Here is an 18768-nt window from a genome sequence, read left to right on the forward strand (position 1 = left end):
AAAAATAGAATTCAGCTACTAACCACAAGGCAGCGCCAATGAGGAGCCCTCCTCTATGCTAAGATTATGCCTGATACTCAAGATCAGAGTATCTTGCATCACTAACCTTAAGGCCATAGACAACTGAAAAAGCCTTTTTATAACTTTTTCATAAATAAGAATACAGTATGTTTAAATGATTGTAGTGGTTTGAAAGAAAATGTCCCCCAGAAGGAGTGGCACTTTTAGGAGGTATGGTTTGGTGGAGTAGGTGTGCCCTTGTTGGAGGAAGTGTGCCACTGTGGGGTGGGGTTCGAGGTTTCCTATGCTCAAGCTATACCGAGTAATGCCTAGTATAGACACGGACAGTTTCTGCTGCCTGTGAATAAAGATGTAGAACTCTCAGCTCCTTCTCCAGCATTATGTCTGCCTGAATGCCACCTGCCATGAATATAATGGACTAAACTTCTGATCTGTAAGCCAGCCCCAATTAAATGTTTTCCTTTACAAGAATTGTTGTGGGGAAAAAAAAGGAATTGTTGTGGTCATGGTGTCTCTTCACAGCTATAGAAACTCTAAGACAGTGATAGAGGACTGAGAGTACACATACAAACCAGTTGTTTTATTGACTCTCTAACAAGCAACAATATTACAATGACCAGAACACTGCGTCTTAGGAGCCTTTGCTCTTCCGTATCCCAGGAAAGATAAATCATTATGAACCACCAAATCTCCACTGATCCATACATTCAAGAAGCTCAGCTCAGATGAAAAAGTAAGTTGAAAGGAATATAGAGGATAAGGAAGGTTACTCTTCAAATACCTTAGTCAGCTGTTTTATTTTTACAAAGTAAAATTATCGCCAGTAAGTCTCAGAGACACATGAGCCCTTTGAGCTAAATCCTATGTGCCACATAGAACAAAAAATGTGTTACATTTTCAGAGTTTTGTGCATATCCTTTAGTTGTGGGCTAAATTCTTAAATTTGAATCGATTTTACTATGGCCGTTGAACATTGAAATTACTTAAGGAGAATTATAGACCAAAACTTGACTGTGGATTTTACATTAATGGTAATCATTTCTTGAAGCAGTTAAAATTAGGTCTAGATAATTTCTGAAACATAAATCTAATCCCGATTGTTTGTGTTTATTTGAAAGATATAATCATGAGTTTCTTATATGGTGGACTGAAATTTTCATGGCCATATGAACTCCCTTTCCTCTGCTTTTATTGGACTTCTTCCAATGACCAGCACTTGAAAGTCTCTCATATTTTGTCTTTATTGTCACTCTTAATTAGCACATTTACTTCAGTGAAATTAATAATATATAGGGTTGATGATGGTATTATATCACATGTTACTGAGTTCTTCAATGGTTTGCACATTCTTTACTCACTTAATAGGTGAGAAAAAATATTTTAATTGAATTTATGGATCATAAAAGTTTAAAATATGTAATTATGAGCCATTTGAGTTAATGACTCAGTTTCCTCTTAATCATCTCAATGTATATGTAAAGATGAGACATGATATTACTTTATGCCCCAGCTTTTGAACAAAGTAATAATACTCCCCAAATTCTTCCACTTATGAAGCTTGTGTAACTAAGATCACAACCCAGCAGAGCTTGATAAAAACCAAAAAGCATGCAAGCAACCAGTATATATAGAAAACATATCCCATTGTTGAGAGGGAAGTTTGGGTTTTTATTACATTTTTATTTTATTTTTTTTTTGGTTTTATTATTATTATTATTATTATTATTATTTTACAACACCATTCAGTTCAACATAATAGCCACAGAATCCCCTGTTCTCCCCCTCTCGCCCACCCCTCCCCCCAGCCCACCCCCCATTCCCACCTCCTCCAGATCAAGGTCTCCCCCGAGGACCGGGGTTGACCTGGTAGACTCAGTCCAGGCAGGTCCATTCCCCCCTCCCAGACCGAGCCAAGTGTCCCTGCATAAGTCCCAGGATTCAAACAGCCAACTCATGCAAAGAGCCCAGGACCTGGCACCAATGCACAGCTGCCTCCCAAACAGATCAAGCCAAATGACTGTCTCACCCGTTCAGGTGGCCTGATCCAGTTGGGGGCCCCTCAGCCTTTGGTTCATAGATCCTGTGCTTCCATTCATTTGGTTATTTGTCCCGGTGCTTTATCCAACCTTGGCTTCAACAATTCTCGCTCATATAAACCCTCTTCTTACTCACTAATTAGACTCCCAGTGCTCCACCAGGGGCCCAGCCGTGGATGTCTGCCTTCAGATTCCTCAGTCCTTGGATGGGGTTTATGGCACCACTATCTGGGTGTCTGGCCATCTGTCCTCTCCTGCCGTGTGTGTGTGTGTGTGTGTGTGTGTGTGTGTGTGTGTGTGTGTGTGTTAGAGACTGAACTCAGGCTTCACTCAGACATGCGCTATACTCTAACCCTTATCTCATTTTAAATTCATGTAAGTATACTTTGAATATACCATGCTGGTTCTAGCTAGCAATTTTTAAATGTCTTGACTTCTTCGATCATAGGTGAATTTAAACTGTAATTTTCTTCTTAAAACATAAGAATTAAAAACTCGGCTAGAATCTTGTTCTACTTACCAAATACTCCTTAAAGGATTAAAAGTTTCCTATGTCATAAAATTATATTTTTATAGGAGGAAAGACCAGAAATATAACAGAACAAAAAGCAGTCAAACATATTTGAAGTTCCTCCTTTACTAATACTCATGTTCAGCTTTTCTTTGGTTTCATTATTTACCTTGATTTTTACTGAGTAAATTGTTACTAGTAAATCTTCAAAGATTTACTACAAGAAATGTTTGCATATATATTAAATTAAAATGTAAAAAATAGAAATCTTAGTTTATAGGTATTCAATTATAATTATATATACAATAAAGTTTGAAAATATAATTCAAAGGAAGGCGTTTTTGAACTTTCAAGGGCTTACTTGTAAAATAATATTAACTTCACAAGAAAGAATGAGAGTGTTAATTCCACTATTAATTATCCTGGAGAATTAATTATACTGAGGAATTATGTTTTCTAAATTATGTCAATTATCTTTTTATGAAGCAAGAACAGAAAGAATTTGCTTAAGTTCAATTGTTTTTATGAGAAGAGACTCAGATGTCCTTGTCTGTTTTCCTTCCTCTAATCTGAGCAAGGACTTGATCATTTTTAGATAGAAAGCTCAAGCAGAAAATGAGAGACAGAGTCCATAACACAGCAAATTCACATTTCAAACAATGCCTTGTAATCATGTGCTTCCATCCAAAAGTGGGTCTAAATACCAGCCTGTTCCACACTAACAAAAATGTACAGGAATGATGTACCCCAGTGGAAGAAAGCTATGGAGACAATGGCCATTCGGGTGGTCTGCACAAACTCATAGGATGTGCTCTGAGTGCTGAACTGAAGCCACACTGTCAGCTTTCATTTCATCATTGTCGTGGAGCAACAGGTATTTAAAGGAGAAATTTAATCACACTTCTTTCTATCTGCCTGCCTGCTTTTAGTGTTCCTTATAAAATGAAATTGTTTACTTACCATGACAACTTTAAAACAAGACTTGAGTTTTTAAAATAGTAAATAAATAAATCAGTTACATTTTGTGGATTGCATATATTTAGTAAATATCAGAATATCCTCTACTTGACATTTTTGAGACGTTTTTCCAGTGAGAGCACACATAGAAACCCCTGTGAGTGATGTAGTAGACACACTCTATTTCCATTGAATCCTAGCATATTTACTCTTATAATAAGCAACTCAGCTCATCACAACTCAAATGCTCCACACTGTTCAAGTCAACTGCTTTCTCTTAGTATTAAAGTATTAACTAAACCCAGAGAACTCTGGGACATTCAGGATTTAAAGTATGTTAGAAGTGCCTAACATTCATTTTAAAAGATAGCAGTTATTCAATAAATATATGTCAATATTGGAAGACCTGTTCAAACACTGACAATTTTCAATATATCTTTTCTCAAGCGAGAGCATGATGACTGGCAATTCTCTCCTGATATAAGATATCTGCTTGCTTACTTTTGGTTGTAGTTAATGTTGGTGTTAGCTTAAGGCAGGTAGCCAAGAGCTCTGCATTTGCAAGAGTAAAGAGCATTCATTTAGCAAAAATAGTCATGTTCACATTTCATTCATAAAGCAAAACCAAGTCCTGTGATAAGAATGAGCAGTCATTTTCCTTGCCGTATATTCATGCTGAGTACCATCTAGATTTACATTCAAACTGTAATTACATTTCTTCAGAATCTCTCTGTGAGAATTCCCTTGCCAATTACTTTATGGGGAAGTGGTAGAAGAAGAGGATGATGTATCCGGGATGAGAATTAGTCCAAGCCTCCATTTGTTTTCCTAGTCGGGAGAATCTGAGCTAATAGGAGAAGTTAACTCACAGACTGGAAAAGCAGTGAGGATTGACTCAGAGGGACATTTTCACAAATGTCATTAAAGGCTCGACAAGGAATATGAGTCAGTCTGCCAACTCTCAAACCCCTGGGTTTTACAGGGTGGGCTAGCGATGGGACTCAGCAGTCAGAATGACCTCCTCGAGGCATCGACCAAGTTCAAGGCTCCGGGCACATAGGGCTCCATTCAGACCAGGTGGGGGTGACTAGTATGTCCTGTCCATTGGCTCCAGGCAAATCAGTGTGGGATTCTCTAAAGCTAGTTGATTTGAAAGGGCTCTTTAGAAAACTCCCAAGGGATTCTAACAGTTTAACTCTTTCATTGCAGCTCACAATCCACCCTATAACACCGAGGGCACCACCAAAGTGTTCCACGGTAAGTGAACATAGAAACAGAATCTGATGGACAATTTTACGTAATCAGCAGCAGCAGATCAACTTCTGCGGACCGATGATGCCAAACAACCTCCCACCCTCAGAGAGCAGGCATTTATAAATGTTACATCTTTGTACCTCCTTCCCTCAAATTCTTTAATGGACCATTAGTAACGAGATCGATCCTGGTTACTTTATAGCCAGCCAACGCGGAGGCACCTCGGTTGTGTTTACTAGCGCCAGAAACACCATTCAAAAGTTGAGAAGGTCCAAGCAGCTACTTTGCAAACCCTTTTGGGGGGAGGCGAAAGATTGGGGTGTCCTGAGGTGGAAAGGAAGAGAGAGAACCTGGTGTGACCTAACTCAGATGTAAATGTAACAAGCAAATCCCTACTTAAGCTATCTGCTAGGGAGAGGGGACTGCTAAGTTCTCCAGTGACACTGTCAAGCTTTTTCACCCCACCTCCGCAGCCGTTCCATAGAAAGAAAAAAAAAATGCGCCCCTTCCCCACCTCTGGCAGCCACGGCAAATGCCAGCCCTGAAGCTAAATGCGCGTGGCTGGGAATGAGTGCGCATCACTTACGTCTCGGAATTTGTTCCACTGTCCGACTTCCTTGTCATACTGAGAGATTGTGGTGAGCCATTGTTTTTCATCCAGAAAATTACCGCCGTCCGACCGCCCCCCGGCCGCAGCCACCGCCGCGGCGGCTGCTAGAGTCTGGCTGCACCAAGCCGCTGCACACACACACAATAAGGCTGACACCTTGAGCATCTGGGAAGGAGACACAACCAGGGGTAGGGAGCGGTGTCAGATACCGGGTGCGAAGATGGGGGCGCCCCTGGTAGGCATGCATCAGCGAGGACGGGTTGGAGAGAAGGGGAGACGAGCAGGGACGAGGGTGTCCCCTTACAGGAGGTTTCACCCCCCAAAACCAGGGCACTCACACACACGCAGACCCAAGGGAGAAGAAGAAGGGAGTCTAAGGGAGGAAGCCCCAAGCAGCGAGAGTCCCAGCGGCCAGATAAAACGCTTGCCGGCCCATCACCTTGTTGGGAGCGGGCACGGAGCTCGCAGCTCCGGATGGAAAAGCAGCCCGGCTCTGGCAACTCGCTTCTCGCTGGAGCTGCTGTACGCGCCTCCCGCCCGCCCGCCCGTCTCAGCCGTCCACTCAGCTCCCTGCGCCCAGCGCTCCCCCCATCCCACCCTCCCCGCGCCGATTCCTCACCAGCTCCCCTCGCTTCACCCCTCCCTCCCCCACCTCCGTCTTCCCCTCCTCCTATCCCACCTTCCTCTCCCTGAATCCCAGCTTCAGCGAGTTCCGGATGCAAAGCCTGGCTGGAGCCAGAGGATGCTGTAGGCTCCTCGCCTAGGAATCCTTTGCTTCCTAACCTCTTGCCTCCAGAAGAGGTACTCATGTTCCAAACACAGCCAGCTCATTCTTTCTGCTCTTGGATTGAATGCAGAGCATGGGATCTCTCTCTCTTTCTCTTGGCTGCTACTGTTCTGCAATTTCAAGGGTGGCCAGGCACATGTAGGGAAAGAGATTAGAAGAAAACTTGAAGCATCACAGAGAGAATCCATGGGACTTTGCCATGAACCTGAACTCAGCTCCGCCTTAGCTAAAGTAAGATCATAAGGCCTTGGGCGAGCTTTTAAATTTCTGGAAATGTCTTGTGCTCTGAACTTCTGGATTATTTCAGAGCCAAATTATTGAGGAAACGTTAGGATTTTCTTTCCTCTTTTAGGATTTGGCGGGCCATGTTTGATTTCATCAACATGCCACGCTCAATGCACACACCCATTTCTCCTTTCTACGAATTTCTCCGATAACTGTCTTGTCTGCTACCATACCTGAACCACAAACTTAAAACATGTAAATACATAAGTCATCTACGGCACCCTTCTACAAAACGAGAAAGCAGCTTTGAAGCCCCAAACAGGATTTTAAGCTTCCACCGAAGAAAATACTTGTGGCTCCCCAAGAAGGGAGGACAATAGGATTCACGCCTTGTCCATAGTTCTAGAAAGAAATTCTCTTCAGTGTACTTACAAAAAACAGGTGAGGTGAGGACTGTTTATAAATCAAGAGATTGCCGGAAGCTAGAAGACTACAAAAGTGTTAGACATCTGTATTTGAATGATTTTTTAAAATTCATTGTACATACCAACCACAGATCCCCCTCTCATCCCTTCTCCCTCTCTTTCCTTCCCCCGCCCTCATTCCCCTTCCAACAGGGTGAGTTTTCTCATGGTGGGGCAGCTAAGCCTAGTATAGTCAGTTGAGGCAGGACTAAGCCCCTCCCCACTTTATCAGGAGTGAGCAAGGTGTCTGACCATAGGTAATGGGATCCAGAAAGCCAGCTCATGCACCAGGGATGGATCACACTGCCAGGGGCCCCTCAGACAGACCCAGCTACACAACTGTCTCCCATATGCAGAGGGTCTAGTCCGGTCCCATGCAGGTTCCACAGCTGTCAGTCTAAAGCTTGTGAGTTCCTACAAGCTTGGTTCGGTTCAGTTGTCTTTGTAGATTTCCCCATCATGATCTTGACCCCCCCTTGCTCATGTAATCCCTCTTCTCTCTCTTCAATTGGACTCCCAGAGCTCGGCCTGGTGCATGGTTGTGGATCTCTGCATCTGTTTCCATCAGTTACTGGATGAAGGCTCTATGATGACAATTAGGGTATTCACCAATCTGATAACCAGGGTAGGCCAGTTCAGACACCCTCACCACTGTTGCTAGTAGTCTAATCTGGGGTTGTCCTTGTGGATTCCCAGGAATTTCCCTAACACCTGTTTTCTCGATTACCCCACAATATCTCCCTCTATTTGGAATATATATATATATATATTGGAATATATATATATATATATTGGAATATATATATATATATATTGGAATATATATATATATATATTGGAATATATATATATATATTGGAATATATATATATATATATTGGAATATATATATATATATATTGGAATATATATATATATATATATATATATATATATATATATATATATATATCAGTCACACTACACCTTCCCAAGCTATGACCTTTGAGAATTTCTTGTACTTGCTAAAATTCAGGAGATACTCATTAGAATAGTAGCAACAGCTACTTTACATATTCTGAACACTTTGTTCTTGATTGTGTCACAACTTTTAAAATCACATTTTAAAAGAAATAAACTCGATGGATTTTAATTCCTGACTTCAAATACAGAATTCAAGTGAGTGTAAACTATTAGCATAAATAAAGAAAAGTGAGATTTTTAACTTAGAAAGAAAAAAATTAACCTATTTCTGCCATAAAAAATGAAGGAAGGAGGACATTTTTTACAAAACCTGCAATTATAAAAATGGCAGAAGTGTTGATTGATATAAAAGCTATGTCAAAGAATTTTGAGAACAGTAATACGTACTATTTTTTCAAAAACAGATACTCATTTTGCCTAGTCACAGACAAGCTTGGCATGGATTACAGCCTTTCTGCATTTTCATTTCACATCTCATGAGGAGTTGGCAGATCCACCCCCTGCAATGCCTCTTTTTCTTGCCCCCCACCTTCACCTCTCTGCTTCAAAATTTGAAAATGTACTTATGGTCCTCTCAACTCAATTAAATAGAATATTTCATCATATTTTAAAATGCTGCTTTTTAAAGATGACAGGAAAAACACAAATATTAAACCTCAGGTCTAATGCTGATGCACAGAAGTCAGTAATTTTTAAAGTAAACTGGTGTTCTGAAATCAGTAACCTTTCTCTTAATAAGGCATATTATGAAGAGTCATCCTCTGACACTGCAACCACTTTCAGCATCATACATGTTAATATAGGGATTGCATGATCACTGCAAATGTATAGAAACATACATTTACATATATATGTATTTATATATGTCGTGTATGTATACATTTCATTGCCAATTGGAACACATTTATGAAACTACACCTCTAGCTTTTACTGACAGCTTTTTAAAGACACTAAACAGTGTAAAAGTTCATTGAAGAAAGAGCAACAATAGTTGTTTGCATCTTGAAATGAAGCCTCTGAGAACGCCAAGATCCAGCTCTGACAGCAGACTATTTCTAAGAAAATTATGTTTGTTATTCTTTTTTTTATTAATTAAATTTATTCATCTATTTTATAGCCCGTCTGTAGTTTCCCCTTCCTTATCTCTTCCCATTCGCTCCCCACACCTCCCTCCCCTCTCCTGCCCCCTAGTCCACTCCTCCTCTGTTTCTGTTCAGAAAGAGGCAGGCCTCCCGTGAGTATTAAGGAAACATGGCATTTCAGGTTGCTGTAGGACTGAGCTCCTCCCCTTGTATTAAGGCTGGGCAAGGCAAACCAGTGTGAGGAGTATGTTACCCAAAGCCAGCCAAAGTGTTAGGCACAGTCCCTGCTCCCACTGCTAGAAGTCCCTCAAGTAAACCAAGCTATACAACTAGCAGACATATATAGAGGGTCCAGGTCGGTCCCTTACAGACTCTGGTTGTCAGTTCAAACTCGGTGAGCATCTATGAGCTAGCAATGGTAGATGTGCAACCTGAACTGGCCATCTCTTTTGACCAGGCCGGACTTCCAGTGGGGGGATTGGGAAGCAGGAAGCCCAGCTATGCAACCTTGGACCTACAGTCTATCCTGCCTATGGGATTGGCTGGCATGGGGAAGTGGGTGGTGTGAGGGATGGGAGTTTGGGGGGCTGGGTCCCGGGATTTGGCCAATCAATGACTGGCCCAGGCTCAGACCCATACCAGGAAAGTGAGTCCACCCCTGACACTGACTGGAGTGCCAGGACCCAGAGGTTGAATGGCCCAGAGACCTAGGATATTACCAAACAAGATTGGAGAAAAAAAAATTGTTATTCTTAACTCAAAAGAGGTGGAGGCCACCTGCTCTGATTTGGCATTTGTCCCGGTCTAGAGAGATTTAGCTCCTTCCCCACATCTCGCAGAGCCTCTTACAAGTCTCCTGCCAGAAAATGATACTGTCTAACCTTACAGACTGGGCATGTTTGTACTGAGAATAAAAGTCCACTAAGTGTGCTGCTATTAATCACAGGAAACTCTTTTCCTCAGTTCTCTGAATTACTGAGAATCTGGGTCTTCAAAGAGCCTGCTTTCCACATTTAATAGTCCTGGGAGTATTCACACTCCAGTTAACGCTTTAGTTATCAGTTAACACCTCTGTGGGGATTAATTGAAAGCTTGCTAGGAGCAAAACACAGCAGGGAAGAAGAGGGGAGGGTACTAAACAGGAGGTAGAACTTCAGGAAGACAGTTAGGAAACCTTCATGTTGAGGTGGGTGGGGACATAGGGGAATCCTTCAGGAATGGCTTCCCAGTTTTATTGAGAGCCCATCTAGGATAACGAAAGAGCTAAAAATAAAACACAAACTGGAGTTCTTTGTGTAGATTAAGGCAAATTAGGCGACAGGGCTGGGACATGATTTTGTGTTTATGGCCGTACATTGCAATATTACAACCCACAGGAAGGCAAGGCTGTCGGACTCTCGGTCCCCTTTCTGCCCCTGTGCCACATCAAGTAGCATAGTTCATACTGATAATCTAAAGCTATTACCGGGGCAACTCTTGAGTTTAAGCTCTGCATAAGTATTTCTTTATCATTGTATTCTTCCACTAGTTTAGCTGATTAATCTCCAAGTATCTTTCACTGAACATTTTAGGAGTTTTAAAAATCATTAAATACTCTTCTTCCCTGTGTTTTCTTCATCATGTTTTCAGGTTTGCTACAGTTCAAAAGAGGCTGCAGTGATGTAAGTTCCATTTCAAATGAGTTTGGATCCATGAAGAGCCTACATGAGTACCATTTCTGTACACACACACACACACACACACACACACACACACACACACACACACCACAATCTTACATAAAAGTGGTTATTTGTCAGTTACTATTCAAAGTTACATCTGTTTAACTATCATGAGAACATGTGGGAAATTCTCACTTACTCCATCTATTCTTTATGTCAGGCAGAATCAGGCACTTCATGTATATGGCTTGATGATCTGGCCAAAAGCCATCACTAGTATTGTGGTATTTGTTATAAATACAGGCCCAAAGCTCATGTGTGGAAGTTGTTGTCTCCAACAGGTGGAGCGATGTGGAGGTAACAGAGACTTCCAGAGATGCAACCCAATTGGCAAAATTAGTTGTTGGAGATGTTCCCCTGGAAGACTGTTTTAGGAACCCTGTGCATTCCTTTTTCTCTCTTGGCCTCATGGTTACCATGAAGTGAGTGAGTCTCTTCCTCAGCCCCCCCCCCCCCCGTTTCCCGTTGCCATGGTGGTCTAGATCTAAAAATGACTGGCCCTTTATGTGCTGAAACTTTGGAAACCATGAGCCAGACTAGACCTTTTCACCTCTAAGTTGATTCCTTTATGTGTGGTATTTTGTCACAGGAAGAGTAAGCGAACACAGTGAGTAAATGTAGAGCTATGATATTTAAGTGTCTATAAAAGTCTCAAGAATAGGCTTCACTGGGTTTTATTTCTATCTGTGCAGACACTTCCCTGAATCACCCAATGTTTCTGCTCTTCAGTTCTACTGCCTCTTTGCTTTTACTTATACTTGCTACATATTTATTGCAAGCTCAGTAAACGATATGATTTACCTGTAATTAAAGTCCAGAAATGAAGGAGTGGTTGATTCAGGGATTTTGCTAATATATGGTGGAAGTAACTCTTTCCATTTGCAATAGCACTAAACCAGATGCCTAGAAGACCAACCAGCTGCTTGGCTGAGAAGGGAATTGGGCAACTGTATCTTTCTCTCCATATGTGTGAAATCTGCCAGCCAAGGGTTCATTGTGCTATTCAAGCTAGCTGCTAGAAGGTGAGGAGTGATGGGCATTAAGGGACTTCTAAGGATTCAGACATTGCCAAGATAAATGACTTAACAATAAGAAAAGTGTGCTGAAATCATGCTTTGATCATTTTTGTAATCATTTATGACAAAGCCAGAAAAATAATTGTTTAGGCAATTCAACCACTTGTGTTATGCTACATCCATCCATGAGTTTAATTTAAATACATTAAAAAGTGAAGTAACATAAGATGATGGGTGTGAGAGATTCAAGACTAAATTGAAGGCCTACAGAAACCATAATGGAAGTCTGTCAAGATGGGAAGTTCTTTGTTTTCATTTTGGAATTCTACTACTGAATATCCTAAAAGCCTTACAGATAATTGCATATCAATTCAGTAATAATTACTAAGATTCTGATTGTGGAGATCTGAAACAAGAAATATAAAACGAGAAAAGATCTGTGACAGAAGAATGTTAACTGGCTTCTGCTGATGCCTACGATTTTGGTTGTGTTCTTTGTCTGGATAGATTTGTTTTTTTTATTTTGCAGTTGTTGTGTTATGCTGTTTTTTATTTTTATTTTTTTAGGTATCCTTGATTAAGCAAATTCACAATATATTTAATACATAATTTGATAAATAGATCTTTTGACTTCAGTAAGACATTCAGTTGATAGATTCTAAAAGCTATAATAAGTATGAGAAGCACATCAATCAGTTCAATTACTGTAATTCTTAAGAAAACACTTTTCAACATTTAAACTGGAGGATGAATTTGATTAAATAAATTGATTACTGAGATGATGATCCTGGGAAGTGGCCAATGAGGCAATTTAAATTTGTTTTTTTTTCCTTTAAACTAAGCCATTTATTGATGATTTTTAAAGATAAAAGCCTTTCAAAATTTTCAATAAACATTCATTATAATTATGTAAATTTCAATGGGTACAAGTTATAGACATAAAATGTTAAAAATCTAATGTTTAAGAATATATTTTTAAGGAATTTTATTCTGTGCAGATGCACTAAAACAATAATTGTATTAAAGTCATTAAATTTAAAATAAGCATGTCAAATATTTACAAAAACTCTTAGTCCTTGAGACATGTGCTAATATGCTCTTAAAATTACTATGTATGAATATTCATTAATTTGATATAAAAATGTATCTTGAGTCAGTTTATGCCTTGATTTAGAATGATAATTGTTCTGGTGGAATTTTATATACACAGGATATGCACATAATAAATAAAATAAATAATAAAAAATATATTTGTTGATTATTTGACTTCTTCATTTCCTATGCATATCTCTCTTTTGCTCACCTCTCTTATCTCTAGTAGAGGAGATATTGGATACATTTATCTTTTTTTTGTGATCTTAGTGGTAATGTATTGAATTTTTATACATTAGCATGAGGCTGAATATAGGTTTCTGGTAAATAGCCTTCATTTTGTTAAATTTCCTCTATGCCTAGCTTCTCCATTAGGTTTATCAGGAATGGATTTATTCAAGGCACTTTTCTGTATGTATTGAGATAAGCATGTATTTTGTGTCTTTTAGTCCCTTTATGTTTATTATACATATTGATTTATACATGTTGAACCATCCTGCATCTCTGGTATGAAGCCAACTCATACATGATGGATGATCTTTTTGGTAGGAGCTTGAACATAGTATCCACTATTTCATTGAGAATTTTACATCTATGATAATCAAGGAAGTTAGTGTATAATTTTATTTTGTTCCTGATCTATCTGGGACCTGCTGCTCCCCTAAGATCTCTTTCCCCTGACCCTTGCCCTCCATTACCACCCCTCACCCCCAGTTTGTTCATGTAGATCTCATCCATTTCTCTGTCACTGGGCAATCCCTGTGTCTTTCTTAGGGTCCTCTTTACTAGGTAGCCTCCTAGTAAAGAGTTGTGAGTTGCAGTCTGCTTATCCTTTGCTTTATATCTAGTATTCATTTTTGAGTGAGTACATACCATGTTTGTATTTCTGAGTCTGGGTTTCCTCACTCCAGATGATATTTTCTAGTTCCATCCATTTGCCTGCAAACCTCATGGTATCATTGTTTTTCTCTGCTGAGTAGTACTCCATTGTGTATATGTACCACATTTTATTTATCCAATCTTCAGTTGAAGGGCATCTAGGTTGTTTCCAGGTTCTGGCTACTACAAATAATGCTGCTATGAACATAGTTGAGCATGTGTCCTTGTGGTATGATTGAGTATTCCTTGGGTATATATGCCTAAGAGTGATATAGCTGGGTCGAGAGAGGTTGATTCCCAATTTTCTAAGAAAGTGCCATATTGATTTCCAAAGTGGCTGTACAAGTTTGCATTCCTACCAACAGTGTAGGAGTGTTCCCTTTGCTCCACATCCTCTTCAACATAAGCTGTCTTCAGTGTTTTTGATCTTAGTCATTCTGATGGGTGTAAGATGGTACCTCAGAGTCATTTTTGCATTTCCGTGAAGATTAAGGATGATGAGCAATTTCTTAAATGTCTTTCAGCCATTTGAGCTTCTTCTGCTGAGAATTCTCTGTTTAGCTCTATAGCCCATTTTTTAATTGGACTGTTGGGTATTTTGATGTCTAATTTCTTGAGTTCCTTATATATTCTGGATATCAGCCCTCTATCAGATGTGGGGTTGGTGAAGATCTTTTCCCAAGAAAGAGATACCATGATAAATGAAGACTCCATGGGAATAGGAAAAAGCAGAGTGTTAGAGAGGTCCCCAGAAATCCACAAAGATACCTCCACTATAGACTACGGACAATGGTCAAGAAAGTGCCTGAGTTGACCTACTCTGGTGATCAGATGGCCAAACACTCTGTCATGATATATCTCTCATCCAGTGACTGATGGAAGCAGATGCAGAGATCCATGGCCAAGCCCCAGGTGGAGCTCCAGGAGTCCAATGGGTGAGAGAGAAGAGGGATTATATGAGCAAGAGATATTGAGACCATGATTAGAAAAATCACAGGGACAAATAAACAAACTAGTGGAAACACATGAACTGTGAACCAATAGCTGAGGAGCCCGCTTGGAACTGGACCAGATCCTCTGGATAAGTGAGATAGTTGATTGGCTTGAACTGTTTAGGAGGCCCCAGGCAATTGGACTGGGACCTGTCCTTGGTTCATGAGCTGGCTTTTTGGAACCTAGGGCCTATGCTGAGACACTTTGCTCAGCCTTGGTGTAGGGAGCAGAGGACTGGACCTGCCTCAACTGAATCTACCAGGCTGGGCTGACTCCCCAAGAGAGACCTTGCCCTGGAGGAGATGGGAATGGGAGGATGGATTGGCGTGGGGGTGGGTGGTAGGGGAGTGGGGGGCATGGGTGGTGGTGGTGGGAGGAGAGAGGACAGGGGAATCCGTGGCTGATATGTAAAATTAAATTAATTATAAACTAAAAATATCTACAAAAAAGTTATTCTGTGTGTGTGTCTTTATCTGGTTTTGATACAAAGTAATAGTTGAGCCCTGCTTCATGAGAAGCAGCTCCTACCTGGTACTGTAAGCTCAGCTAACAACCAATGCCTCAGAAGATTGTATGTCCCAGGGGTAAAACTCAGTATTGTTTAACTGAAGTGGCAGAGAATTAAACTTCCTTCTGTGTCATATGCTTGTACACATGGTGGGAGAGGGGTAGACTAGTGTCTGTCTTAGTCAGAGAAGCCACTCTTTGAAGTGAAAAACTGTGAATTCAGAGATTAATGGCTGTTCAAGATGTGGAGAGTAAATGAAGGTTGAGAGTTCAGACCTTAAAAAAAAACATCATTTCCACCACAAACACTCTGGGAACATTGCTGAAGAGGGATATGGGAAGCATGTGCCTAGGTAAAATAAAGGACTTCAACATGCCATGCTGTAGACTTAGATATATCTACTGCAGTCAAGAACTCATAAAGGCTGTGATTACTTACTCTGGGCCCACAAAAGACTAACCTAGTCAATAATCACAGAAAAGGGAAGAGTTCATCAGGCCATAGCACTGGCCACTGAGCTACTAGCAATTGATAGATGCTGGGTGTGGGGGAACTATCTGTTTTGTACCCGCTGCTGAGCCCACCAGGATTATGCCTCACATTCATAATCATATGAACAAAGCAGGACCTGACTGTGGAGGCCCAAATTACTCAGGTTCCAGAATCTGAGCTTGCTTTACTCAGTAGGGCTACATTAGGGGATGATTTGACCACAAGGGGTGTGGTTACCAGGTGTCTGGAAGGGTCTACACTTGGCTGTGTGGTGTGCTTTGATCTAGCAAAGGGGAGGTCTTTTGCCCCACCTTTTGGCATTGTTATAAAAAGCCCTTTTGAACAAGCAGAAAGGGCCATTGGGTAATGATCCAGGTCCTCCCAAAGCTATGCTGTGTTTCTCTTTCTCCTCTTTGCTATCTTTCTATCTGATATTTTCTTATCCCTCTCTCCTCCTCATAGAAATCCTTGAAAAGGCAGGAGCTGGCCTCCCACACCTGGATAAACCCAGTGAGTCACAAAACAAAATGAACAGACATAAATGTTAAGAGAGACTTGGAGAAAAGGGGGTTTAGTCAAGGTCAGGGAAATGGAAGGGAGGATAAAGAATTTTCAGTAGGCATTACATGCATGTGTGAAACTATCAAAAAGCAAATTAATTAATGACAATATTTGTTGGTTCTTCTGTAAAGGCTATGGAATAAGTTTGAATAATATGAAACAGCTATGAATAATATCACATGGGTCCGTTCCACAAAGGATCCTCTCTCTCTCTCTCTCTCTCTCTCTCTCTCTCTCTCTCTCTCTCTCTCTCTCTCTCTCTCTCTCTCTCTCTTTCTCTCTCTCTCTCTCTCTCTCTCTTTTTGTTGAGGACACATTCATTAATGATTTTATTGTGAAACTAGGAATTATGTGGTTTCATTATGAAGCAAGAGGGCATTCAAATGTGACTTCAATTAACTGCTGGGACATATTTGTGGCCTTAAAGAGTGCAAAAATGATTGAGTTTCTCAACCTTACATTTCATCAATGGGATTCCCAACACAAAGCTTCAAACCAGCAAATGCTGACACTTAAACAGAAGACCATAGGCTACCAATCTTTCAGATTCTAAAAAGCATTCTTTCCCTATAATCCATTCATTAAAAAACATGAAGAGAGGTGTGTGTATGTGGGGGTGGGGATGGTGCTCCACACTGGGAAGCATCATTTCTTGAATTCCATTGCTTTGATTTTCTTACACAGCACAGAAAGGAACATAAGTGGGAAGTGAGAACTCCAGACTCCAGTGCAACCAGGTAGAGAAACCTTATGAATCTTTACTTTGTAATTAAGAGAGGAATCCTTTCCATAAAGGATAGGAATTCAGAGTTTTGTTTCAGTAATGGAAGAACTACAGATGCTAACTGTAATGACTGCAAGTCCATAGCAAAACTCCTATTCCATGACTGAAATCGATGATATGTGCCTCCTCCCCTTTTGTGAGCCAGTGTTGCTAGAGACTTAATATTTTATTTATCTACTTTTAGTGTTCTTTGATGATCAGTTCTGTTTCATTCTTTTTATTTTGATATTATATCCCTTTACTCATTTTCCCTTTGTTAACGTATTCTCCCTACTCCTTTAAGATTGTTTTTTTTCTCATTGTTTTATTTCTTAAGGCTATAGATTAAGATTTAGCAGAGATTAGATTATTGCTTTAGAATAACTTTCCTCTCATAATAAGAATCACATGTCATAAATGTCCAGTTCTTCACACATCTTTGGATACATTTTATTTTTATTTTTATTCAGTTCTGTACGTTAAATTTTCTTGTACATTTCTTTGAGTTGCAGAGTGTTCAGAATATGTCATTTAATTTCCCGATACTTGGAGATAGTTGTGTTATTTTTCTTATGTTTTTATTCCATATGGTCAAGTTATCCTCTGGTATGGCCAAGGATAGACTCTGCATCCTTTAAGTCCCTCTTAGATGGCTATTTTTGTGTTTAATTTTAATTATCTTTTATTTTTGAGATTATAATATAATTGTATAATTTTCTTTCCTTTTCCTCCATCTAAACCCTATAATATACTCCTCTTTGCTCTCTTTCATACTCAAGGCTTCTTATTTCATTAATTTTTGTTTTACTCATGTATGAATATACATGTATACATTTATAGGTATACATATATTCCAAAAAATATAAATAAATAAAACCTGTTCAGTTTACTAAGGTTCGTTTTTATGACTTAATGTGTGGTATACTTTGGTCGACTTGGACATACTTACCTTACAGTACAAATTATTGTTCCTGCTATTGCCTTGCTCAATCTTTTGAAGACAGGTAAAAGTAGAGGCTCATTTCCATATTCAACAACAGATAATAAGGTTATAGTTCACATGTGAATTTTGGGTTTTCATAGGGTTGTTATTGCAGAAAACATGTTCTGCTGTTTTCCCTAGAAAGAGAAATTTTAACACTGCTTTTGTTTTGTTTAGTATTTTTTAAAATTAAAATATAGCTGCATTTTCATTTTCCTTTCCTTCTTCTCTTCCATGTATCCCCAGGACATTACAAATTTATGAGTTTAAAATTACTACAGCATATATGTATAAATGTATAGATACATAAACAAAACCTAAAGAGTTCATTGGCGTTGAGTATACAGTTAGTGGATCTTCCTGAGGATGACCATGTCTCCCTCTTTTGACACTCCTTTGTTGTCTCTAGTTCTTTGTCTAAGGGTGAGGCTCAATGAGGTTTCCTCTTTAACATTATCATGTCTATTGGTGTTGCCATTTTAGGTCCTATACAGGGAACTATATGTGGCTATATCACTGATATAGCTTCCTTATAATTTCTAGGAGATAAAATTGCACATCAGACTTCCTAGTCCTTGTGATTTACAATATTTCTGCTTCTCTTCCACAATATATCCTGAGCCTTAGGTATAGGTGTTATGTTCTATATCATCATAACTATATCCACATATATATCGTGAGTCTTGGTACCCCTGATCAGATGTGTGGTGACATATTGTTTACCCTAATAAAATTTGTCTGAAGATCAGAGGAGAGAACAAACCACTAGATTAAACATAGAGGCCAGGCAGTGGTGGCACACACCTTTAATCCCAGCACTGGATAGGTAGAGATCTGTCTGGATCTTTGTG

The 18768-nt window shown here is 39.8% G+C and overlaps 1 protein-coding gene across 4 annotated transcripts in view; it reads right to left on the reverse strand.

Annotated features, from left to right (window-relative positions):
• Positions 1-6272, reverse strand: part of Spock3 (SPARC (osteonectin), cwcv and kazal like domains proteoglycan 3) — a 349999-nt gene extending 343727 nt beyond the window's left edge. Inside the window, exons 1-2 of one of the 4 annotated variants that reach the window (XM_076553280.1) lie at positions 6069-6272; positions 5357-5554 (exon numbers count right to left, since the gene is read on the reverse strand). In XM_076553280.1, the coding sequence (XP_076409395.1) occupies positions 5357-5554 (198 nt within the window). In that variant the 5' untranslated portion in view covers positions 6069-6272. Of the gene's footprint in view, positions 1-5356; positions 5555-5828; positions 5999-6068 lie in introns of those variants that run through there. The other 3 variants (XM_042262642.2, XM_076553281.1, XM_076553279.1) reach the window with 3 other exon arrangements.
• Between the last annotated feature and the right edge of the window lie 12496 nt (positions 6273-18768).

Source organism: Peromyscus maniculatus, chromosome 17 (assembly GCF_049852395.1).
Source record: "Peromyscus maniculatus bairdii isolate BWxNUB_F1_BW_parent chromosome 17, HU_Pman_BW_mat_3.1, whole genome shotgun sequence".
NCBI lineage: Eukaryota > Metazoa > Chordata > Mammalia > Rodentia > Cricetidae > Peromyscus > Peromyscus maniculatus.